The sequence below is a fragment of the Vigna angularis genome, chromosome 5 (genome assembly GCF_016808095.1).
Source record: "Vigna angularis cultivar LongXiaoDou No.4 chromosome 5, ASM1680809v1, whole genome shotgun sequence".
NCBI classification, from domain to species: domain Eukaryota; kingdom Viridiplantae; phylum Streptophyta; class Magnoliopsida; order Fabales; family Fabaceae; genus Vigna; species Vigna angularis.
The window spans coordinates 6694937-6722121 of record NC_068974.1 but is presented as its reverse complement, the minus strand read 5'-3'; the positions used below and the strand labels follow the sequence as shown (position 1 = coordinate 6722121).

The window sequence follows — 27185 nt, the reverse complement described above, 5'->3', positions numbered from 1 at the left end:
TTCCACCTTCTTTTTTTGATATCATGGTTCATTTGATTGTTCATCTAGTAAGAGAAATTCGAATATGTGGATCGGTTTTCTTAAGGTGGATGTACTCTATTGAAAGATACATGAAGATCTTAAAGGGATATGTCAAGAATCAGTATCGACCAGAAGCTTCAATCATAGAGCGATACGTTGCAGAAGAAGCCATTGAATTTTGTTCAAGTTATATGCCAAGTTGTGAACCAGTGGGTCTTCCTAAGAGTAGACATGAAGGAAAATGTGAAGGTAAGGGTGTTCGAGGTGTGGGAATTGAGTGTGTTAGTAGAAAAGAAGTTGATCAAGCTCATTTGTACATCTTAAACAACATTGTTGATGTGATTCCTTACATTTCTGAACACGTTAATGAAATAAAGGCAGCATACCCAAGAATGAGTGAAAAATGACATCTTAATGAACATGTCAAAACCTTCTTACAGTGGTTTAAGAAAAAGATTTATGCGAGTCCAGATGTTTCTGAAAGTCTATTGAGGTTATCTTGCAGGTCGAACATAGATGTCATTACATATGATAGGTACTATATAAACAATATTTCTTTTCAGACAAAGGTTGAAGATGACACAAGTAGAGTTCAAAATAGTGGGGTTACACTACAAGATGAGGTTGTGCACTTTGCTAGTTCTAAAGACAAAAATCCAATCACAACATCCATGAGTTATTTTGGAATAATACAAGAAATATGGGAAGTTGATTATGTCAATTTTAGAGTCCCAGTTTTTAAGTGTGAATGGGTTGATATCAATTCTGGTGTCATGACAATGACTTTGGTTTCACATTGGTCGACCTCAACAAGATGAATTACACTGATGAACCATTTATTATGGCTAGTCAAACAAGACAAATATTCTACGTAAATGATCCAACAAATAAAAAATGGTCAGTGGTTTTGGAAGGAAAAAAAATGCACGGCTATGATGATGAAGATTCTCTTGATCTTAAGACAACATTTGTTGCATCAAGACCCATTAAAGACAAGGTCGATGACGTAGCCGATGACATCCACGCAATTCGTAGTGATCACAATGAAGGGATCTAGGAGAAAACAATATCTTAATAGGTTTTGTGATATTTTTTTTAGTCACTTTAAATGTTGTCTTATTCATCACATTTGATTTAATACTAACCTTATATATATTTTTCAGGTATGTCGACCTCAGGATCAGGACGTCGTCGATCTATCACACGATTGCCAGAAGTGACATCCCAACGCGTTGATGGACAAAGGAGACATGTTGACATTGATCCCAGATCAGGTGTGCCATCAGGGCCAAATGATGATAGGTTTAGGAGTTAATTGGGTGTATTAGCAAAAACCATGTGTCTATCCTTCTTAATTCTTGGGAGGACGTCCCAGAGGTCGACAACAACCTTTTATGGCAAGATATTCAGGTATGTATACTTAAAATAATTTTTATATTCTTTTTTCTCTTATAGGTTTATGTCATTAACATGTTCTTTATTTTAAACAGCAAAATTATGAAATTTCAAACACTGCTCAGCTTAGAAAGAAAGCGTTGTCCCATGTAGCGACCAAATGAAGGGATTTCAAGACAAGACTGACATGTGTATATGTCTTTGGAGACATACAACATGAGAGTCCATGGGAACACTACAATTTCACACAAGAGGAGTGGATGCAATTTCGTGCATCTAGAGAGTCTGGCGACTGACAGGTTTGTCTGTTAACATCTACAAAGTCTTTAGTTAATGCAATTTCTTATGATTTTACACTTATGAATATACATGGTTTCACAGGGTAAAAGGTTAGCCGCCTAGGAAAGGCAAAGGCTAAATGATGCACCACACGTGTTATCACGAGGTGGTTATGCAAAACTTGAGAAGAAGATGAGGAAGACTCGAGCGGAGGCCTTAGGACATAAGTCCCCCGACCTAGCACCTGCACTTGCTAGGTACGAGCTATGGAAGACTGCTCGTACTAAATCTGATGGGAGAATGACATCGTCCTCAGCTGCCTTGATATCACAAAAAATTGTAAGTTTAAACCAAAGCATTGTTTGATTGTGTATTTATCATTCTTCTTACAAAGTTTTTTTATATGCAGGATGAGTTGGTTAAGCAGCAAACTCAGGGAACATTTGTTGGCCAAGGTAGGGACGACATTCTAACAACGACCATTGGAAAGCCCCGAGCACGCAGGACGTGTACGTGGAGTTCCTAGGGCGATTGGTCTTCGTGACTACTTTGACCCTACACAAAAAACCACTTAATCCATGAGTCAGGAGGCATTGAGGAAGATGGATATTTAGTGGGAGGAAAGGCTCAACCAAAACATGAGATCAATGGAGCAACGATTCATGGAGCAACTACAAGAACAAAAAGAAATTCAAAGAGCGCTTGAAGAGAAGTTGCATTCCATGACGCAGCCTACCATGGGGTTGCCTACTGGAGCTCCCACACCACCTAGGGTCAACACTAGGGGATCATGCTCTGCTGTAGATCCTACTAAGTATAGTGGTCAGTATGAGTTGTTGGTTGATGGGGATCTCCCACGCATTGTGGTTGTCGGACGAGTACTTGAGGAAGGACAGATTGTTCATGGTGTTCCCCTATTACCCGAGCACGTGCGTGTGACAATTGACGAGGTTCGGGATCCCCAAGCTCAGGTGCCTTTACCCTCTTCAGAAATTCATTTTGTGGGGGATGCCATAGGAACATTTATAGCCTAGCCTAGAGCATTGATCATGTCACACATTGCTACACCACAGATATAATATTTTTATTATTAGTCTTTGTATGTTAAATTTAAAAATATTTATTGATAACTTTGAAATTTTTATGTTCAGTTCATACGTCCCCACAAGCAGCCGATCCATCAGTCTGACATAGATGAAGATGATGACTTGGCTGAAGCGGAGGATGATCCTCTAGCAAAGCTCATGACAAAATTACTTAGGTTGAACAGAGGACCACTAGAAGTGTACTGGGATAATAGAGTATTTGGCATCCCCCCTCATGTCCCAGTATATATCACATTCAATGATGCACTAGAGATCATTGAGGGAGACAAGATGTTGAACATTTCCATCCTTCAACTATGGTGCATGTAAGATAGTTAATTTTGTCTTCCATATTAAACTTATTTACATTCTTAGTAACAACTTAACTTTGTTGTTTTAGGTACTTGGACACAGTCATTGTGGACCAAGGTCGGTCTTCCATGTACGGATTTGTTGAACCCTAGACCATCCAACCTTCTGGTAACACAATTGAGAGCAAACAAAAGTATTTGGAAACATGGATGCCTGAGTCAAACAGAGACATATACTTTGTGCCATACATTGATGGGATGGGTTGCTTGATGTAAAATTTCATTAAAGTTTTCTTAATTAGTTTACTAACTATTTATGAATCATGATAGGTCTCATCGGCAGCTGATGCTCATCATTCCCAAACAATGTAAAATTGTATTGTTTTGTTCGCTGCACAGGAAGATGAAAAATGACTTAATAAACATGCTTCAAGGGTAAGTGTTTCTCTTTTTATGTTTCAAATTCATTTTGACCTTCGCATTTTATGATAAATATAGTTATATTAATATTACCTTGTGTTTTCAATTTAAATAGAGTAATAGGTAAAAACCGAGGTCAGCTAGTATTCGTTCTGTATCCAAAGGTTGTAAGTCATTTATAGTTCTAATTTATTTTACTAGTTATTGAATGATCTAAATGCTTGACTATTTAGTTTGTCATTTTAGTGTAACAAGCAGCTAGATTCATGGGAATGTGGGTACTATATCATGTCTTGGATTAAGACCATCATTCGAGTTGTTATTATAGATGACTGGAATGAGGTAACGATGCTTAACTTATTTAGATTCTTAGTTTCTAACAACTTAACTTTTTTGTAAGATAATGCATCTTTCTTCATTTTGCAGCGCTTCAATAGTACATCTTATATACCAGACGACGCAATTAAGAAGATAAGACATGAGTGGACAACTTATCTTCTACAGAGATGGACATAGATAGGAAGATTTATTATTGTTGTTCAACATATTTGGATTTAGTTTAACTTTAACTTTTGATAGTTTAGGTTTTGGATTGTTTTTTACTACTTTGTTAACTTGAAACGAGTTGATATATAATATTACAATGTTCTGGGACAATTTTATCCTTTTCAGGTGTGGTTTTATTGCAAAAATAAATAAATTTTTTTTAAAAAAATACCCCCTAGACGTCTATTAATGCAACATCGGACATCTATAGACGTTAGTCAGTGTATTCAGAGACATCCAATGAATTAAAGAGGCCAAACTCGTTCCAGGGTCTTAGACGTCCGACCTTCACAAGTTGGACGTCTATATAGACGTCCGACTAAACAAGTCGGATGTCCCATCAACGTCACCCTTATAGAAGTCCGACACGGGTCGGACATAAAAAGTCCAAAATAACGGACGTCTAAAGTGATTTATGCACTAGTGTGTGTAAGGACCTAGAAAATAAAGTATTAAAGTAGATATGTGTATTAAAATGATAAGCCGAATATTTTATTTTAAAATAATCTTATGATATAAATAGAATTTTTTAAAGCTCGTCTCATTATCTAAATAGATGTTATCTCTCTAAAAACATTATTCTCTTATCTTTCTCTCACATCTCTCTAACTTTTCTCACACTTGGAGTATCTGTTCGACGATCAGGAGGTGTCTAGGCGATCCTAACGTTGGGGACTACCATTCCTACCGATCAATTTCTTGATTTGAGTCAGTAAGTTAAAAAACCCTTTTCTTCTTAGTTTCTAGGGTTCTTGATTCTGCACGGTGATTCAATTTTGCATGAACCAAGAATCCCTTCCTTGTATCTTAGTTCTATTACAGTTCTAAGGTTGGTTTCTAATCACCAATCGGTGATTTGTAGGTGTTTTAGAAATTCCTTGCGTTGCAAACTATCTACGGAGCGTTCTTTGAGTTTTGGGTAGTCAAATTAGAGGTAAGGGAAGCTGGTGTTTTAGTTTAATTTGAGTTATAAAGTATGTGTTTTATTATGGAAATTTAATGTGTTAACTTTGATGCTTGATTGGTGTGTTGTTGTAGTAAGCATGTTTCATTAGAGGAAAATGATAATAGAATTGTGGTTATATATGATTATTGGCTTGTGTGTGTTTGGTTGAATTGGTGAAGGATGATTGTATAAAAGTATTATAGTAGAGAGAAATCTGTTTGAGAATGTGGGAGTAGTGGTTGGTGGTGACTTATAAGAATTTTGTGTGAAAATTGGGAACTTGAGTAGTGATATTTTGATGAGGTGTGTTGAAGAAAATCTGAATGGTTGGGATCTGTAATGAGGTCAATTGTGACTTGTCTTGACCTCTATTTTTCTTACTTTTGAGCTGAAAATGGATAAATTCATATTTCGTCTATAAGTTGTGAATTGTTAGTTTTTGAAGCTTGAATTGATTAGTAAACACTTTAGAATGATGGTAATAAGGTTTAGAAACACTTGTTCAAGTCTAAATAGGTATATAACATAATTTAGGAAGATTAGAAGTTGGACAAAATCTTTGGAATTGGTAAATTCTGGGTAGGTTGGGGAATTCTACAAAATTTGTGCTGCAGATTATGCAGACTTGCTAAGCGAGTGGAGGTTGGCTTACTGTTTGATGATTCGCACAACGAGAAGGTGCATTGAGCGAGTGGTTGAGGTTTGGGAGCATTGTCAATTTTATTCGATCAGCGAATGGGTGCGCTCAGCGAGTGAGTTGGGAGTCTGGACCACTGTCTGGACTTTTGCACAACGAGTTGGGTCGCTGAGCGAGAGGTTGGGGTCTGGTACCACTGGGAGTTTTATTCGCCCAGCGAGATGGGTCACTGAGCGAGTGGCTGGGAAGCTGAGGTTACTGTTAGGGGATTCACACAGTGAATGGGGTCGTTATGCAAAAGAAGTCTGTGGTCGCTCAACGAGTGTGTGCGCTAAGCGAATGGTCCAGGTTGTGATGTGTTATTTTATTCTTTGATCTTATGTGGTTTTAAGTGATGTTTGATTCAATTGGGAATTATGTACGATTATGGATGAGTTATATGGATATCAAGATTTGTTTATATGAGATTTAAGGTTGTGGAAAGAATTCCAAGGAGGAATTTCTTATGATGATTTCAAGAGGGACTAGTATAAGTTATAAGAAGCCGATACGATGGTTATCCTGAACCTCTAATTATCATCTGTGCTCAATTAGAGAGTGATGAGTCATGTCGTGAGAGAAGCATGAGGTCCTAGCCTGGGGGCCTTTCTTCACGATGGCAAAGGGCGTTTTAAGGATTAACCTTGTGTGGCAGCTTTGAGTGGGTCAGTCGTTCCACCACACAGGTGCATAACTAATCATGGCTCGACAGTTATATTAGAGGTTAAAAGGTTTGGCCAAGCCTGAGTCAGTGTGTGGGAAGAGAAATAATGAGAAATTTGTGGTGTGTTTGAACGTATATATATATATTATGTTTGTATTATTATGAATGATTCTTTTTCAGCTAGCTTATCCTTTTTGCATGTTTTCTTGTTGTTTGTTCTTTGTGTATTTTCTGTGGCGATGATCATCTGGTGGGTGTGAGTAGAGCTAGATGATGTATCCGTGGAACAAGTTTTAGACGGAGAGGATGCAGATGTGTAGTGTTTTAGACTGTTCTATTGTAGAGTTTATAATTTCTTTGTGGATTTCTAATACATCAGTGTTGTAAATAGTTTTGATACTATGATGCGTTATATATAAAGTTATGATTATGGTTTTCTTTGGATGACGGTAAAAGATGACTTTATACTCTTTCTCCCTTTTGTTAACTGATCTACATATTAACTATGTGATGATTATTATATAGTTTAATATTATATTTTGGGATGTTACAAATATGAATACCGTATTTTAGTAATGTTGCAATATATCTCCTGAGACTGAATGCTATATTGAAATACAATCTGCAAATCGTGTGTAGTGTTGCAGTAAAAGGCCAGCATTAGTCTAATAATTTTATTTATTTGTGGATTCACTAATGCTTTTACAATTTTCTTGCATGCCTTTGACAGAAAGACTTTATCCTTTTCATACCCTCTCCAAGAGCACATGGATCAGCAGCAAAGGTAATACGAAGCCAATCTTTTAGCCCAACTGCGGTTCCTGCAAAAAAAATTCATGCTTTTCTTTGTTACAAAATTAATTTTTCAAAGTCTGTTTAGAGTCATCACAAAGAGAAAATTAATTTACTGAATATAAATGAAGACTGTTTTCACCTTATAAACTGGTTTTATGAGAATGATTTAAGAAAAATGATATTTTGATACACATAAATTTTTTACATTTATTTGATACTATCTTTTCTTTTCTTTTTCTCTTTTTTTTTTTAAAAAAATACAAAAGTTTACTCTTTAATGATCACTTTACTCTTGTGTGTGTCAAATGTAAATGTGTCTCACTCTATCATTACTCATGAGTTAAACTTAAACTCACTTCATGATAAAAACTTTGAAATTTGAATCCTTTCAAGATTAAATTTATTTTTCTGTATAAAGGATTTGCAAAAGTACCTGGAAGAATGATTACAGATTCCTCTTTTGCAAGTTTGAAACAGAAGTCTATATCATCACTAATATCTTCTAGGAGTGAAAGATTTAGTTTCACCTACATTTCATTCAAGAACAAATAATAAATGAGTTCCACTGTTAAGGCATTTATCCTCTTCCCAAAGAACAATCAATTTATTAATATTCAGTTTCTCACCATCATAGCCATGGACCCTTCTGGTCTGTAAGGGCAAACAATGCATGGAATATCCTTTATCTCTGTACAACATATATCTGCAGTATGCCTCAAATTGTCAATTGTTTTATTGAAGAAAGTCTCTTCAGTATTTGCAATTATCTGAGGTACAGCTGCCTGTAAAACCAGAAACGTCGCCAATTAGGTACAAGAATAAGTTACATATGATTGCCTGTCATGCAAGAAAATTCTGGTTAACCAAGAAATTCTGATGAAATGCTGACATATGTCAGTAGCACCAAACCAAACAACTTGAATTTGATGAAATAACAGAGGTAGCAGCGACCAGTGAATACTAGTCTAGTCTTTCATCAGTTAAAACATGTCTCTGCAACAATGGTTCAGTCTAGAAATAAATCTAGAGGAGAATGTGACATATATATTTTCATACTTTCAATTTAAGCTATGATAATTTTGAGTTTAAACTTCATTTTCCTTTCATTGTTTTGTATTTTTAACTTTTGAATTTCGGGTGGTAGTATCAAAGCTTTAAATGAGATCGAGTTCCCTAGATTTGAACATTGCTGTTAGCCAAACCACAAAAGCCATGCATCCATTTATGTATTGAAAATAAGTGTGTAAGAGAAAACTTTAAAACCTGGATGAAAGTGGGTGGACCTCCCAGAAGATCAAAATACTTTTTAATGCGCTCAACGACCTGCATAGGAAACCATATGGTTTATGAAATCACATAAGGATGGTTGAATAATGTTGGGTTCAAATAATAATATATACCATACATATAAAAATTCAACTAATAGAAAACCACTAAGACAACTAAGCCTAAAAATGGAATAATAGAAAACCACCAAGACAACTAAGCCTAAAAATTCAATTAGTATATGCATTAGATGGTCTATTTAAACTTAACACTACTAGACAACTCGCATAGTAGACGACCTTTTGTGCTCTTCACGAACCCATGATTTGAGAACCAATCATCACAATTCTTTACCTTGACTCCAAATCATGGAAGACCTTCAACATCAACTTCCTTTATCCTCAAAGATAAAATTAATCAACTCCAGAACACTTTGAATCTCAATCTTAGTAAAGAATTTATAAACACATCCGCAAAATTCTCCTCCAATACTACCTTCATATCCTTCTCCTATACTGCGTTCATATCCTGACCTCTCGAAACTCAACTAGGTCTATCATAAAGTGCAGTCTAGCACTTATGTGTTTGATCCTCTTGTGGTAGATCAAATGATCCGCTAGATGGATGGTACTTTGACTATAGCAATGTATAGTCACACTTTTGCACAGTACTTAGCTCTACTATCATCCCCTTCAACCACAATGCCTCCTTCAGCCCTTTTGAAGTGTGATATACTCATCCTGAGTAATAGATAAAGCCACCAGAGATTGAAAAATGGCTTTCCAACAAATTGCAACTCCATAGAATGTAAAAAAGTACCCAGAAAGCAATTTTTTGGTATGGTGGGCTATCTATATACCAAACCAGAAAATACAATTATTCCCATGTACCTAAGCACCCACTTCAAAAGCCTCCCAATGAGCATGTCTAAGATCTGCCACAAACGTGCTAACTATCACAGCATGTGCCAGATCCGGTCAGCTACAGACCATCCATACATTATTCTCCCTACTCCATTAGCATATGAAATAGTCTCCATCTCTCTACCATTGTCCTTAGAGTTAGGAGCTTAGGTAAATGAAAGATTTGAATTACTACCTAAAGGAGTAATCATAAGCTTAGACTCGTGTCCTATACCTTCCAACCACCTTCTTCAAGTATCCTTGTTGAGATAGCCATAGCTATCATAAACTGCTCCTCTGGAATCATGTCTCCCTTAGGAAGTTATTGAATTCTAAACCACTATCATAGAGTCTATTTCAAGCATTACAAAGATTTCTTCAATACACACAACTTTCCTTGATCTTCCACAAACCCCTCCGGCTATTGTATATAAACAGTCTCCTCCAAGATTCCACACAAAAAAGTTCTCTTCACGTCCAGTTGTTCCAACACCAGATTGTATTGGTTAACATTTAATACCAAAATCCTTATTGAAGAGTGTTTTACCACATGTAAGCAGATTTCATTATAATCTACTTCCACTTGTGTAAAACCTCTAGCCAGAGTCTCATTGAATATTTGTTTCTCCACAACTAGTATTCCCTTCTTCTTCTGGCAAACCTCCATTATTGACCTCCTAAAACATTTTTTTAGCCTTTTGAAGGTGTTGGGCTTTGAACCTTTTATCTTTTGGTCCCCTTTTGATTACTCATTAGGGTGTGTCACTCCTTAAATCTCTAAATAGTTTCAATCTTACTTTTCAAGATCCAAACCATTCTAAGGTGATCATCTATGATAGTGAGAAAAAAGGCCTTCCCACACAAGTCTGAGCTCATATTGGATTGCACGAGTCTGCATGATAATACTCAAACGGTCTGCTGAACACATGCTTACCAATCTCAAACTTCAATCTCAGACTTTCCAAGGGCTCAAGGACTCAGTGATTACAAAACTCCAACTCCTCCAAGTAGGTTTTGCTTGCCAAGCTCCACCAAACCCCTTTCACTTATGTTCCCAACCTTAGGTGCCACAACTTCACCTTTTATTGCATCATCTCCTAGCCACATATGCATGCATGATCACTATTGAATCGTCTAAAATATAAAGACTTTTTTTTCACCCCATTGGCAACTATAGACTCTCTTTTTAGAATATTTATCATACCTTGTTCAATCTTGGTTGTCAAACCCATAAAATCAAACATGTTGATTGAAAAAAAGATTTCTCTTGAGTTTTAGAACATACCTTATTTGCAAGACAATCTCCCAATTGTCAAATATCTTTAACCTGATTGACCACTTGCATTTCACCTTACAAGCTTCCTTGTCCCCAGAAAAATCACTCTCTTTTTACATGTGATAAGTGCACCTTGAGTTCATGACTTAGAGCATCTGTATATCTAAAACACTGTATATCTAACACAGATGCCACCAACCTCCCAATACGCTCATAACTATTAGACCATATTGCAACATTAGCAAATTCCCTCTTGAAATGAGAATTTTTACCTTTCTCATACATCTCCTTCTCTAACTATTTGCCTTGAAGTGATCTTTCTTATTGAATTCTAGCATTGAAGACTTTTATATGCCTTATCATCAAATGAATAATTTGTTGGCTTCTTCCCTTTCCACTCTTTCTTTTTCTTATCCATTGACTTTGAGACATTCAAACTCAATGCACTATCATTTGCTTTAAGTCTTGAAGCCTGCATAGCTCCTTAGTCCTAATTTAGGTATGCACCTCCTCCAATCTAATAGTATGTTCCTTCTCAAAAACAGTGTTTTAAAATTCTTAAACGTCCTCAACAAGACATTAAGATAAGTTTTGTTTTCAGATCGTCTACGATCTAATTAAAATTTGCTAGTTGGTCCACCATCATTCATGACTCATTTATCCTGAATGAATACATTTGTTGCTTTATGTCAAAAAAGTTTTGTTTTCATATCATCTACGATCTAATTAAAATTTGCTAGTTGGTCCACCATCATTCATGACTCATTTATCCTAAATGAATACATTTGTTGCTTTGTGTCAAAGATTTAGTCATATACAGTGACTAAAGTTTCATCCACATTGATGCAATAGGCTTTTCGTTCAAAACTCTCATAGGTGTCTTATCTCCAAGACATAGAATTATGAAACTTCTATCTTTGTTAATCATGTCATCCTTCTCCATTTGAGATAATGATGTTGGCATGTTCACCTCTCCACAGTCCGAAGTTGTTCTCCCTGTCAAACTTGATGGCCATGTCTTCAAGCTTACACTTTTTGACATTCTTCTTCTTATTCACATAGACGTTACCAATCATTGGGTCCAAATCAACAATAACAAAAAAAACAGAAGAACAAGATAGAACAAAAGAAAATTGTATTCATTGGAAGGTTCTATACACAGTCTATTTATAAATATAGTATATTTACTATGCACATAAATCTTTCTCTATATATAGAACCTAGGACACTTACTAACAGAAAATCACTAAGACAATTAAGCCTAAACATTAATTAATACATGCATTAGACATTCTGTCTAAACTTAAAACTATTAGACGCTCCTCGTAGACGATCTTATGTGATTTTCACCGAAGACATAATTTGAAAGTCAATTATTGCAATGTAGAATTTAGAAGTAGAAACAAATTTATTTATTTTTCATTTTTGAAATGTTATATTAAGTAAGAGTCAAGTATTGAAACTTCAATGTATATTAGTACTGAAGAATGAAGCAATCAAATAGGAAATAATCAAAGGTAGTTCAACATGTATAAAATAAAGAACTGCATAGATCATCAACAAACATACTGGAAAAATCTTCATTCCCATCCCTAAGACCATTAATCACATATCGGTTATAAGATGAGTTAAAGATCTTCTCACATTAACTAATGTATTTGTTTCTAATTGAAGTGTAACTATTCAAGTAGGAAGACTAAAAAAGATTAAAAGGTGAGCTAACAGAGTAGGAAGACGCGAACCTTTGGTTCTCTAAAAGTGCTAGATGGATCATTTGTTACGAACCAACCAAGCCTCCATCCAGGAACTATCCATCTCTTAGACAGTGAGCCAAGGGTGAGAACAGGAACAACTGAGCCAAAAACTCCCATTGGCACAAATGGCTTTGCCCCAAATGCAAGATGACCATATACTTCATCAGAAATCACAATTGTTCCAACCCGTTTTGCAGTTTCAGCAATCTAAGTCCAAGACACAAACAATTTCAATAACTCCTGTTAATACTGTTAACTTTCAGAAACATAGTCTCATAAGAAACCTATTATGTTAGGCAAATAAGAAAGAACAAACCTTTTCCAAATGATGGTAACTGTACACATTCCCACAAGGATTCCCAGGATTTATGATCACCAATGCAACCGTGTTCTGATCAGCAAGAGCTTCAACAGCATCTAGATCAACCTCCCAACCTTTCTCTGGAAGCAGATCGTAATGCCTCACTTCAACCCCTCTAAATGCAGCACTGAGTTCATAGATTGGGAAGCCTGGCCTTGGAAGCAAGATATTTGCACCGGGGCGAGCAAGCATCGCCACTGAAACATCAATGGCTTGTGTGCATCCAGAAGTGATGAAAACGTCATCACTTGATAACTGGTAAGGAAGGTCACGAGATAGATATTCAGCAATTGCTCTGTCACCAACAAGAAAGTAACTTTAGAAGGTATTCAATTTTAGAATAAGGTAGTATAAATATAGATAGATGAAACAAAACAAACAACGACATGACTTTATTTCTTAGTTACTTATAGAATTTCATAGGAACTGCAGAAAAAAAAATATGCATTGAAGAAAAATTATTGGGCATGTTTAAAGTTCAGTGACAACCAAAAGAACACGTTTATGCGAATAGTGCAATGAAACCATGTTTGTTGAATGAAACTGATCCTGGTCCCATTTGAACTCGCTATTTACCAGCAGAAAAAATGTTATTCAATAACAAAAAAAAATGTTGAAAAAGTAGTTTCAGATATTGAATATACTGATAAACATGAAAGAAACAGGGAACGAAACAAAGAACAAAATCTGAAATAAGCAAATGGCGTCTAGTGTAATAATAGTACCCAAAAACGATTTTCCATAAAGTTACCGAACCACATGACCAAATGCAAAATCATAAAGAAAACGCCAAGAACAAATGCCATACAATTTCACACTGGACAGAATTTGATGGAAACCTGAAAACAGTGAGCCAAAGTCAGAACCTACCAAAACGATCATCAATATCCACATAAGCATAAAAATAGTAATTCTCTAAAAGTAGACTAATTAAGAACAATGTTATCCCTAAACACTTTTAGAAAAAGAAAATCAAAGAAATAAAGTAAACTTTTTCATGAATTAAAATTAGTTTTTGTGCATAAGTTTTTATTTTTAACTTATTTATACATAAAATAAAAATTTGGATTTTCAACTTGTTATTGTGTTGTTGCTCTTAAAAACACACAGTAATATCAGTACAGAAACGCTTCAAGACCAAAAATTCAGTGGAGATAAAGAAACTCATTTATGAAGAAGTTTGTCTCTAGATTTGGTTGCATGTAAATTTGGGAGAGACAAATTAAGATTCTCAGAAAAGTAAGCAACAATAAAGCCAAGGCTAAAAAAGATTGAGATTCCAAAGAGACATTAATAGGGTCACAGAAGTTTTTGAAAGACCAATACAATTGCAAACAAGTTATGGACCACCAAGTTGGGCATTCTCTCAAACATGAACAGGGCTAGAATGAATATTCTGAAATCCCAAAAGAGAGAGGCAAAGAGAATAGCATTACATTCTAGCCTGGAGCAGACCAGCAGTGGGAGCATAGCCATGAAACTTGTGAGAGTGAAGAGAGTCAGCAACAGCTTCTTCAACAACCTTAGGTGTGTGGAATAATGTGGTGAGTGTTGGGTCACCCATTCCCAGAGAAATAACTCTCTTGCTTCCACCATCCAAATTCTCATCAATGTTTTCCATTAGAAGGCTGAGAATGCCCTTAATGGTGATGGTGGAAGTTGCTCTGGTTTCATGATGCTGGTGGTGGATGATGTTGCTGCAGTTGTTGTCCATGCTCTGAAGCCTCTGCCTTGTTCAGATTTGTGAAGGCCCAGTGGAGAATTCTGAGTTTAGTTTCCCACACACCACACGTTATGTGGTTTTTCTGAGCATGGAAACAAAGGTTTTGGCGGTTTATATAGTTGCGTGACAGTCGTACAAACCTTGTTACGTGTCAAAATATACCTTAATGGTTTTCTTTAGCATATTATGTGGAAGAAACCTAATCATCTTGGCTAACATGTCAACTTGACATTTTACATTTACTATCGCTTTATTGTTTTGGTACGGTCACAAGAAGGAATAAAAAGATACTTAATTTCTAATTTGTTTCTTTAATTTCATTTGAATTTAAAAAATAATAATAATTATCGATTTTTTCAATTTAATCGTTTAATATTTTAAAATTATTAAATTTAGTCTTTTGTTTTTCAAAAATATTAAATTTAATTTTTTAGATTTTTATAATCATGAAATTTAATCCTTTAATTTTTTAAAGACGTTCAACTTGATCATTTTGACTATTCGCTCATCTGTTAATTTTCAATCAATCATCTTCAATTTTTCTTCTTTATCTACCAAAATCTGTTTATTCTTCTTAGACCATCCTTCATAATCAAATAAAAAATCAGCGAACAACCAAATTAAAAAAAGGAACAATTTTAATATTTTAAAAAACTAAAAGACTAAATAAAAAAACTAATAATTAGGAATGGTTTTGAAAATTTGAATGGAATTAGAAAATAAATTAGAAATTAAGTATAAAAGTAATTCAAATACTAAAAATAGGTTTTATTAAAAATTAAATTTTAAATTTAACCCAATTTAATTAAATTATTTTATAACAGAAGGCTTTCATATGTTTATATATAGTAAACTCATCTTGATTTTAATTAATATAAATCTTTAATACTTATCTTAAATAAATATATATTTTGAAGCATATGGAACTAAATAATACTAGTAATCCCATAGATAACATTATAAATTTAACAAAACATATTAAAATAGAATATGAAATTTACATAGAATTTCTTTTTATCGAGGTACAATTTTGTATACTTTAAAATTATTTTATATTTATCTTTTATTTTTAGTTAATTTGTTATTATTTCTTATTCGTATTTTGAAGTTAGTCTATATTTCTTTTATTATAAATTCAAGACCCTATCTGTATTTTTAACACAAGGAAGATTAATCTTATATATAATTTTTTACTATATTCAACATGATATATAGTATTTAAGGTTCTTTCGAAAAATGTTCGTTGTCCTTGCCTACTATAACCGTCGTTGTCGCTGTTAGAGTCATTGTCGTCGTCACTATCACTGTCGTCGTCGTCGCGGTCACCTTTGCCAGAACATTAGTTTCAACCAATGACCACAGTTTTGCTCGTCTTGGCCAAGCGACCACAACACCGTCTAAATCGCTACTATTGAGGTCTAGACACGCTCTCACGAGCGCAATTCGCTTTCGCTATACTTTTTAGTCACTCATGGTTGCACGTGTGTTGTTGTCTCCAGCGTCGATCACCTTTGTTGGACTTGTCGCGACCTCCTCTCTCTAAATCTAGCCTGGTTAAGTTGATTGGGCCTCTTTCGGGTTTTTAGTTTTTACTTTCTCTTACTCGTCATGGCTTCTGACCTCTCTTCTGTCAGTAGTACGTTTGAGCCTATCACCAGTATGTTTGACTCGTCCATATATACTAACTATGTCAATGTGCATTTATCTATCGATAAGTTAAATGACACTAGTTATGCGACTTGGACATCAGACACTAATTATATGACACTATTTTTTTACCAGAACTACGTGATCCCTAATTTTTCATCATGAATGGAGATACGTAGGAGCAAGGTCAATCCTTGTCGGGTTTACTTTTCAAAAATCTAAAACAATCCATAATAATTTTCAAACAAATTTACAAACCTTTTTCTAGATAAAGAACTACGCGATCTTTGATTTTCCATCATAAATAGACATACGTAAGAGCAAGGTCAATCCTTGTCGAGCTCATAAAACAAGAAAAATATTTTTTGTTTCTTAATAGTTTCTTTATATAATTATTTTTAGGGAAAATTAAATATTTTTAAAAAACCACGTCAACTTTATACATTTAATTAAAGGTACTGCTTTTGGATAGGCCAGTAGGGTGCTAATACCTTCCTTACACGCAACCGATTCCCAAACATAAAATCTAATTTTCGTAGACCATGTCTTATTTTATGGTTTTCCATAGTTTTTCCAGAATAAATTATGGTGGTGACTCCCAAAATCTTTTCTTAAACCCATTTATTTTCGATTTGTCGTCCCGTCGCGATCCTGATTACTACAGATGTGTCTACTTTTGAAAGTTTATGTTGATGACATCGTTCTCATAGGAAATGACAGTCATGGATATTTCTTGGGTATTGAGGTGGACAATCCAACAATAATATTGTTATATCTCAAAGGAAGTATACATTGAATATTTTGGAGGAAACATGGTTAATGAATGCAAAATTTGTTAACACACCCATGGATCCTAATACTAAACTTCTACCAAATAAAAGGAGCTTGAGAAATATAGAAGACTTCTTAGAAAATTGAATTATGTTACAGTTACTGATCGTGACATTTCCTTTGTAGTTAGTGTGGTAAGCTAATTCCTTTATTCCACGTGTGAAGATCATTGGATTACAAATATCCATATAATAAAATACATTAAAGGATCTCCTGGGAAAGGGTTGTTATGGTTGTAATAACCATACAAGAGTGGTTTGTTATTCAGATGTTGATCGGTCAAGATCTCCTTCTGATAGAAGGTCTACATTAAGATATTGTGTCTCCATGAGTGGTAACTTGATCTCTTGAAAAAATAAGAAACAGAGTGTTATGGGTAGATCTAGTGTATAAGAAAAATATAGAGCTATAGTCTCAGCCACTTATGAGCTTGTTTGACTTAAGCAATTGTTTAGAGAGTTATAATTTAGAGATGTCACTTAAATGACGCTTTTATGTGACAATCAGACTGTTTTTCATATTAGTTCTAATCTTGTCTTTCATGAGAGGACCAAACACATTAAGATTGACTATCATTTCATTCGAGATAAGATTACATCAGGAAATATCAAGACTGAGTTCGTTAATTCAAGTCAATTAGCAGATATTTTCACTAAGTCTTTGCGTAATCAATAATTGATTATATTTGTAACAAACTTGGTACATACGATTTGTATCCATAGCTTGAAGATAAGTGTTAAATATATTATCTTTATCTTATCTTTATATTTTATCTTTCTATATTATTTTTAGTTAATTTGTTATTATTTCTTATTTGTATTCAATGTCACTTAGTTTTCCAACATAGTTTTTCACTACATTTAAGAGACTACATATTTGATTATCTAACTATATTATTTAATAAATTTTATCATGTTTTTTTATTTTAATTTTATTAGTATCCTTAGTTTTTATTTATTTTATCAACATGTTAATAGTAATGGATATTGTTTCGCAAACAGTGGAGATAATTAGTTTATAGAGACACGCGTTGTTACCTTGTTACAAATGTAATATATTTCTATAAAGCAGAAGTTAAAAAAAAAATATAACAGTAAATTATGCTGAAAAAAGAAACTGTATAAAACTTGTAAAGTGCTGATAGTTAGTAGTAAAATGTTTAATTTTTTCATTGAAACTAAAGGCAAAAATCTAAAATTTTAAAGGCAGAATATTTTCCTTTTGCATTGATTAAATAAATGGTATTGCCACATAGACAATTTGATACACACAATCGACAAAGATATTAACCAAAAAGTAATATATTTATAGTTTTTCATTTTATAATTCGGAATGTGTTATATGTTGTTATTCTTGTTGTGGAGATTTATATGAAAAATGGTTTTTTTTTTTAAATTAGTTGGAATGTAATTTTTCTTTAGTGTGTCAAGCTTTTTGGAATTCTTTTATTGTGTATTCACTTTTAAATTTTCATTGAAATAAAATAAGAAAGATTTACTTTCTTTTGAAAGTTAAGGTGTCTAGCAGTAGGTATATTGATCTCCTTGGTAATACTGAGGTTGTTAATAAATTAGATTTTCTTTTTGGTTTAATATTTTACCCTTATTGAATATTTTTGGGTGAGTTTTGTTATCTATGGAAATCAACACAATTATTTTGAAAAATCTTAATTATTTTTGTTTTTAAGTTAACTTAGAGGAAGTTACCTCTTTAGTCATCTTTAATTATTGTCTACTTTATTTTTGTTTTTAAATTAACTTAGAGGGAAGTTACCTCTTTGGTCATGTTTAATTATTGTCTACCTTATTTTTGTTTTTAAGTTACCTTAGAGGGAACTTACTTCTTTGGTCATGTTTAATTATTGTCTACCTTAATTTTGTTAATGTCATTCATTTTTATTTTTTTTTAAAAAGGTTTTTTTTAACAAAAATAACTTATAAATATATTTCTCGTATGCATTTTTTATTAAGGAAAATATTTTATTTTGTGTTTAGATTTCATGAATATTTTTTTTATTTGATTTTGATCGTTAAGAAAATAGGATAAATATTTTTCTTATTCTTTAAATAGTCAATAGGTGTCGATTAAGCCTCTAAAAGAACAAAAAGATTTATTTAATATCTATGTATGTGACAATTACATTCTTTGATTAAGTTTCATAAGGAACACACATTGTTTTGAAGAATCTTAATTATTTTTGTTTTTAAGTTAACTTAGAGGAAGTTACCTCTTTGGTCATCTTTAATTATTGTCTATCTTATTTTTGTTTTCAAGTTAACTTAGAGGGAAGTTACCTCTTCGGTCATGTTTAATTATTGTCTACCTTATTTTTGTTGATGTCATTCATTTTTAAATTTTTTAAAAATGGTGTTTTTTTTATCAAAAATAACTTATAAATATATTTCTCGTATGCGTTTTTTATTATGGAAAATAACGAAGCTTTTATATTTTGTTTAGATTTCATGAATATCTTTTAATTTGACTTTGATCCTTAAGAAAATAGGATAAATATTTTTCTTATTATTTAAATGTGTCAAATGTCGATTAAGCCTCTAAAAGAACAAAAGGATTTATTTAATATCTATGTATGTGACAATTACATTCTTTGATTAAGTTTCATAAGATCATTCTTTATATTAAACTTAATGATCAAATTAATACTACATTGTATTCTTAAATTAATTTGACAATAAATTATAAAGCTTAGAAACCAATTTGTCATGTAGCTACATAACGTAATAATCATATCTAGCATATTCGACAACTAAGTCAGAATTTTAGTTTTTTTCTTAATTAAATTATCACTTATTTTTATACATTCAGGACAATAATAGTTGTTGCAACTGAGATCACGACGGAACGACGACCCGAAAAACAAACGGGTTTGAGAAATAGATTTGTGGAGTCGCCACCATAATTTATTATGGAAAAACTATGAAAAACCAAAAAATAAAGACATGGTCTGCGAAACTAGATTTTAAGTTCGAAAATCGGTTATGCGTAAGTAAGGAAGGTGTTAGCACCCTATCGCGGCTGCCCAAAGACAATACCTTTAATTAAATGTAAAAAGTTGACGTGGTGTTTTTTAAATGTTTAATTTTCCCTAAAAAAAATAATATAAAGAAACTATTAAGAAACAAATAAATATTTTTTGTTTTATGAACCCGACAAGGATTGACCTAGCTCCTATGTATATCCATTTATGATGGAAAATTAGGGATCACGTAGTTCTTTATCTAGAAAATTATTATGGATTGATTTAGATTTTTGAAAAGCGAACCCGACAAAGATTTGGTTTAACAAGATTGACATTTTCTTTGGTTTTAAAGATCTTGTATTTTTTTATTTAAGAATGATGGAAAAAGAAAGAAACCGGGCATAGGCCGACGCATACTTATAAAAAATATTATGATTTTAAAAAAACATTATTTGTGTGTAGGACAAATAATACCTTTAGTAAAAACTTCAGAGTACAATCAAAAAGCAAAAGAATGGTGTAGAGGTGACATACCTTTTTAGCTTTGAGTATTCCCCCAGTTCTCCCTTGGTAGTCTCTTTTGGCAGAGTGAGTTCCTCTAACCTGAGATCTTACTTTTCTCTATATTCTTCAGTACTTTTGCTATCTCTATTATTTCAAAATATTTCTCTCTCTTTTTTCGTTCCCCTTTTTCTATGACAGAATGCGTATTTATATACACACATTATAATATTATGGAAGTCTTGCCTTAATTGTGAATTAATTGACAATAAAACAAAATAGGAAAAAAAATAGTCTTGATTGCCAGAAAACAAATTAAATAATATTCAAAACATTGATTATCATTATTGTCAAAAAATCATATTTTTCTCTTTAAAAGCAACTGACGCAACAAATTATATTAATATACTATTTTAATTATTGTTTATAATTATTAACATAATATTAATTCAAATTATTACCATATTAAACTAACATTTCAAAAAATATTGTGTTTGGTATTAAAGTTATTATTTTATCCCTTTTTACCCACCATTAATTATTATTCTCTTATTCTTTATTATTTTTAGGGTTAAATATGTTTTTCATCCTTTAAGTATCACACGATTTTGGGTTTAGTCCCTACTCGAAACTTTGATGGTTTTTAGTCCTCGTAGTTTTAAAACTCTTACTATTAGTCCTTAAAATTAGACGGCGTTAACTTTTAGTAGATGTGGCAAACGGCAAGGCCACGTCTTATGCCAGCTTACCTCTTCACTCCCTGTCACGTTCGTCTTCTCTGGCAGAGCAGAGCCTCCATCGGACCAGCCGTTGTGCCGGACCTTCTGCTCAGTCCAAGGCGTCGTCGGCGACACCAATCGCCACCGAAACCATTGTCGGTCGACGTCGATTTCTCTCTCCTTGCCTTTTCTCCGCACGCGAGAGAAGCTCTCTCGTTCCTCCGTCAATCGCCACCTGAGAAAGTCGAGAAGAGATATTTATTGTTCAATCGAAAAAAAATATTTATTAGGTGAAGTAAAAAAAAAGAAACTTTGTAAGAGAGTCCACACTTGCATCACTGTAAAACTAAAAAGACAGAAGAGATATTTCAGAGAGCAAGTCACATGGTATCCTCGTTCAGAACGAGTGGTTGAATTCATCCAACTATAAGTACAGTGAAGCAAAAAACAGATAAGCAAGAGCAGACACACTGATCAGAAGCATGGCAACACACCAATCTCTGTTAGACAACCCTAGAAAATTCGTTTCCAAAACTATATGCTTAATCTTCTCTGTAGCTGTTGTGCTAACTTCATCAGCTCTTATTGCTTCCTATCTCTCAAAACCCTCTCCCTTATTCAACCGCGACATTTCTCACCGTGTTTGTGATCATGCAATTGATCCTTCAGCCTGCTTGGCACATGTCTTGGAAGTGGAACAAGATCCGATGTTCGGTGCCACACAAAACCACAGATTCGGATTGCTCCAATCCTTTTTAATGAAATCCACCTCACACATTGAGAGAGTGATAGAGGCATCCAACGCTATGAGGGTGAGGATGAACAATCCAGGAGAAGAAGCCGCCTTGCGGGATTGCGTGGAGCTGATGGAGTTGTCCGTGGACAGAGTTTGGACTCAAAGGCCAGCCTAACCAAAGGGACCACTGAATCAACGCAAGATGCCCACACTTGGCTAAGCAGCGTGCTCACCAATCATGTAACTTGCTTGGAGGGACTGAAGGGGCGAGCTCGAAGGGTGATGGAGGCAGAGGTTCAGGACTTGATCTCGAGAGCAAGAAGCTCTTTAGCCATGTTCGTTGCTGTTTTGCCTCCAAATCCGGAGGTTGAAGTCGTGTCGCTAATCGAGAGAGCTTCTCTCGCGCGAGGCTCGACTTTCTCAGGTGGCGATTGGCGGAGGAACGAGAGAGCTTCTCTCGCGCGCGGAGAAAAGGCAAGGAGAGAGAAATCGACGCCGACCGACAATGGTCCCGGTGGCGATTGGTGTCGCCGGCGAAGCCTTGGACTGAGCGGAAGGTCCGGCACGGCGACTGGTCTGATGGAGGATCTGCTCTGCCAGAGAAGACGAACGTGACAGAGAGTGAAGAGGTAAGCTGGCATAAGACGTGGCTTTGCCGTTTGCCACATCTACTAAAAGTTAACGCCGTCTAATTTTAAGGACTAATAGTAAGAGTTTTAAAACTATGAGGACTAAAAACCATCAAAGTTTCGAGTAGGGACTAAACCCAAAATCGTGTGATACTTAAAGGATGAAAAACATATTTAACCCTTATTTTTAAATATTTATTTACCCGGATGAAATTGGGTGTTGACAACTGCCCCTATTTATTTGGATTTTGTTGGATAACATGAACCTTATAGATTTTGTGTTATCATAGTAAAAGCTAAATAAAGATAAAGACACTAATTTCGTTTGGATCCAAGGAAAAGGAAAGAGATTACCTCGAAGCGTACCATGTAGAGCATGTAGCAACCTTGTGGACCTTGCTGAAGAGCTGTGACACCTGTGGAGGGTGTATCATACCCTATGAACTTTGTTCGTAAAATTTGCTGGTGAGGCGCACGAACCTCATAATTCTTGAAGGTGAGGCGCACGAACCTCGTATAACTTGATGGTGAGGCGCACAAACCTCGTAAAATTTGATGGAGAGGTGCACGAACCTCGTATAACTTGATGGTGAGGCGCACGAACCTCGTAAAATTAAATGGAGAGGCGCACGAACCTCCTATAACTTGATGGTGAGGCGCACGAACCTCGTAAAATTTGATGGAGAGGCGCACGAACCTCCTATAACTTGATGGTGAGGCGCCCGAACCTCGTAAAATTAAATGGAGAGGCGCACGAACCTCGTATAACTTGATGGTGAGACGCACGAACCTCGTAAAATTAAATGGAGAGGTGCACAAACCTCGTATAATTTGATGGTGAGGCGCACGAACCTCGTAAAATTAAATGGAGAGGCGCACGAACGTCGTATAACTTGATGGTGAGGCGCACGAACCTCGTATAACTTGTTGGTGAGGCGCACGAGCCTCGTAAAATTAAATGGAGAGACGCACGAACCTCGTATAACTTGATGGTAAGATGCACAAACCTCGTAATATATATATATTTTTTTATTTAAGAACTCCCAACTTTTCGACTGATGTACTTGTTGAGTCGACTTTCATTGAATTTGTGAATTCTCGTTGGAGTTGGCGATGCATGGTGTGTTATGTTTTTTCCTTTGCACCCATATGATGATGCATGCATGACGTTGAATGCATGAATGTATGGGTGAAAATTCAGTTGAGGCCAAACATGGTATTATATTTCCTGTTTTGTTTTAAATCCACGACATCCCTTAAGGATAAGCTCGCACCCTATGAATGTGCCTGTGATGCTTATTATTTTCGGCGAGGTAAATCGAAAGTTTAAAGCGACTTTACGAAGAAAAATAGTTATTGAATAAAACATAATACAATGATGTCAATTCCACCTTAAAAGCATTCCCTATCATGGAATCATTATGCATAGAATTTTTTGACTGCGTCAGAATTAACCGGCAAAGGTAACTCATCCCAATCCATTCTTGTGAGAATAAGTGCCCCACCATCAAATACTTTCTTTACCACATATGGGCCCTCATAATTTGGAGTCCACTTGCCCTTGTGATCCTTTTGTATTGGCAAAATCTTTTTTAGGACCAGTTCGCCTTCTTGGAGTTCCCTAGGACGTTCCTTCTTGTTGAATGCTTTTTTCATTCTTCGTTGGTATAATTGTCCTTGGCATGCTGAGGTCAACCACTTCTCCTCTATGAGATTGAGTTGATCAAACCGGGTTTGAACCCAATCAGCTTCTTCTAAACGGGTTTCCATTAACACTCGTAAGGATGGGATTTCTACCTCGAAGGGTAGTACTGCTTCCATTCCGTATACCAAAGAAAAAGGTGTTACCCCGGTTGACGTGCATACTGATGTGCGGTAACCATGTAAAGCGAAAGGAAGCATTTCGGCCAGTCCTTATACATGACTACCATCTTTTGTACAATCTTCTTGATGTTCTTATTTGCAGCTTCGACTACTCCATTCATATGTGGACGATAAGGTAAAGAATTATGGTGTTGAATCTTAAACTCTTCGCACAACTCTTTCATCATTTGATTGTTCAGGTTTCTGGCATTATCAGTGATAATCTTGTCAGCGAGCCCATATCGGCAAATTAAATCTCTTTTTATGAATTTTGTCACTACCTTTCTAGTGACATTGGCATAGGAGGCAGCTTCTACCCATTTGGTGAAATAGTCAATTGCGACCAGTATAAAGCGATGTCCATTTGTTGCTTTGGGTTCTATAGCCCCGATGACATCTATTCCCCACATTGAAAATGGCCAAGGTGCCGTTAATACATTTATGTTTACGGGTGGTGCATTGATATTATCTGCATACTTTTGGCATTTTTCACACTTTCTTACATGCGCACAACAATCTCGTTCCATGGTTAACCAAAAGTAACCCGCTCTCAGAATCTTTCTAGCCATTGAGTGCCCATTCATGTGTGTTCCGAATGTGCCTTCATGAACCTCTTCCAAAATTGACTCAGCCTCCTTTGCTTCCACACACCTGAGGAGTACCATGTCATGATTTCTTTTGTACAAAACATCCCCGTTTAAGATAAAGTTTGCCGCCAACCTCCTCAGTGTCCTCTTATCGTTTTCAGATGCCCCTTCTGGATACCCCTGAGTCTTTAGATAGTTCTTAATATCGTAATACCAAGGCTTCCCGTCTGGCTCTAAATCTATGGAATGATAGTATGCTGGCTCTACATGGCTCTTCATTTTGATCATTGGTACTTCCATATCCCGATTAATCTCATACATTGATGATAAGGTAGCCAAGGTATCTGCCAATTGATTGTCATCTCGCGGTATGTGATGAAACGTGATGGAGTCAAAGTCCTCATTCAACTTATTGATGTAGGCTTGATAGGGGACTAGTTTTGCATCCCTGGTCTCCCATTCCCCCTTCAATTGGTTGATGACTAGGGCTGAATCCCCATGTACAGTCAAAATCTTTATCTTATATTCAATTGCTGCTTTAATGCCCATAACACAAGTCTCGTATTCGGCGATTTTGTTGGTGTAGTTGAAGCACAACCTAGCGGTCATGGGTGTGTATTGATTCTCTGGGGATATAAGTACTGCTCCTATTCCGTGTCTTTTTACATTGGAAGCCCCATCAAACAGTAAAGTCCAAGATTTTTCACTTTGGCCTCCCTCAACTTTTTCGAACAAAGCCATGATATCTTCATCAGGAAAGTTGGGTTGCATCGGCTGATAATCTCTAATAGGTTGTTGGGCCAAATAATCAGCTAGAGCACTACCCTTGACAGATTTTTGAGTGACGTATACGATATCATATTCTGACAAAAGCATTTGCCACCGCGCAATTCTTCCTGTGAGAGTAGGCTTTTCGAAAATATATTTAATAGGATCCATTTTGGATATCAACCAAGTAGAATGATTTGGCATGTATTGTCTTAGGCGATGAGCAGTCCATGCCAATGCGCAAGAAGTTCGCTCTAACGGTGAATATCGTCGTTCGCAGTCTGTGAATCTCTTTCTCAAATAGTATATAGCATGTTCTTTTTTTTCGACTGTGTCGTGTTGACCCAACACACAACCCATTGATTCATCCAATACCGTTAAGTAAAGAATGAGTGACCTTCCCGACTCGGGCGGTCTCAATACAGGAAGGTCTTGTAGATACCGCTTGAGTTTGTCGAAAGCGGTCTAACAATCCTCATTCCACTTTACGGGTTGATTTTTACGTAACAACTTGAACATGGGTTCACAGGTGGCTGTTAATTGAGAGATGAACCTAGCAATGTAATTTAGCCGACCCAAAAAACCTCGTACCTCCTTTTCTGTGCTGGGGGATGACATTTCCATTATTGCTCGTATCTTGTCGGGGTCCACTTCTATCCCCTTTTGACTGACCACAAAACCCAACAACTTTCCGAACTTTACACCAAATGTGCACTTAGCTGGGTTAAGTTTGAGTTTGAATTTTCTCAGTCTTTCAAACAATTTTTTCAGATTGAGAATGTGTTCCTCTTATTGTTCAAATTTGGCAATCATGTCATCCACATAAACTTCTATTTCCTTGTGCATCATATCATGGAAGAGCGCCACCATCGCCCTCTGATAAGTTGCCCAGCATTCTTGAGTCCGAAAGGCATCACCTTATAACAGAAGGTTCCCCATAAAGTAATGAAAGTGGTCTTTTCCATATCCTCCGGGGCCATTTTAATCTGGTTATATCCCGAAAAGCCATCCATAAATGAAAATAAAGAGAACTTAACTGTGTTATCTACTAATGTGTCAATATGTGGTAATGGGAAATTGTCCTTTGGACTTGCGCGGTTCAAATCACAGTAGTCAACACACATTTGAACTTTACCATCCTTCTTTGGTACCGGCACGATATTTGCCACCCATTGAGGGTACCTTGATACCGCTAGGAATCCTGCGTCGAGCTGCTTTCGTATTTCATCTTTGATCTTTAGGGATATTTCTGGTTTCATTCTCCTTAGTTTCTGTTTGACCGGTGGACACTCTGGCTTGAGTGGCAGCCTATGTTGGACTATGTCTGTATCCAAACCAGGCATATCATCGTACGACCAAGCGAACACGTCCCTAAATTCCTTTAATAGAGCACATAACTCTTCCTTCACTTCTTTTTTCATGCCTGTGCCGATTTTCACTTCTCTTCTCTCGTTATCCTCTCCTACATTAAATATTTCAACTTCTTCTTGGTGGGGTTTTAATTCCC

General features: G+C 35.4%; 2 protein-coding genes across 3 annotated transcripts; both read right to left on the bottom strand.

Moving 5' to 3' along the window:
* Positions 1-6890: 6890 nt before the first annotated feature.
* On the bottom strand, positions 6891-14517 carry LOC108340593 (probable aminotransferase TAT2). 2 transcript variants are annotated; one of them, XM_017578078.2, is made up of 8 exons: positions 14134-14515; positions 13506-13536; positions 12653-12992; positions 12325-12543; positions 8402-8461; positions 7765-7920; positions 7572-7665; positions 6891-7164 (listed from the first exon to the last, which is right to left on the bottom strand). In XM_017578078.2, the coding sequence occupies exons 1-8, from the start codon at positions 14303-14305 to the stop codon at positions 7046-7048; spliced, it is 1191 nt and encodes a 396-aa protein (XP_017433567.2). In that variant the 5' UTR covers positions 14306-14515; the 3' UTR covers positions 6891-7045. The 2 variants fall into 2 exon arrangements, with proteins under 2 accessions (XP_017433567.2, XP_017433566.1); XM_017578077.2 differs by lacking the exon at positions 13506-13536 and having other exon boundaries at positions 14134-14517.
* Positions 14518-24304: 9787 nt separating this feature from the next.
* On the bottom strand, positions 24305-25849 carry LOC128193383 (uncharacterized). The gene has a single exon (XM_052878093.1). The coding sequence runs from the start codon at positions 25847-25849 to the stop codon at positions 24305-24307; it is 1545 nt and encodes a 514-aa protein (XP_052734053.1).
* Positions 25850-27185: the final 1336 nt, after the last annotated feature.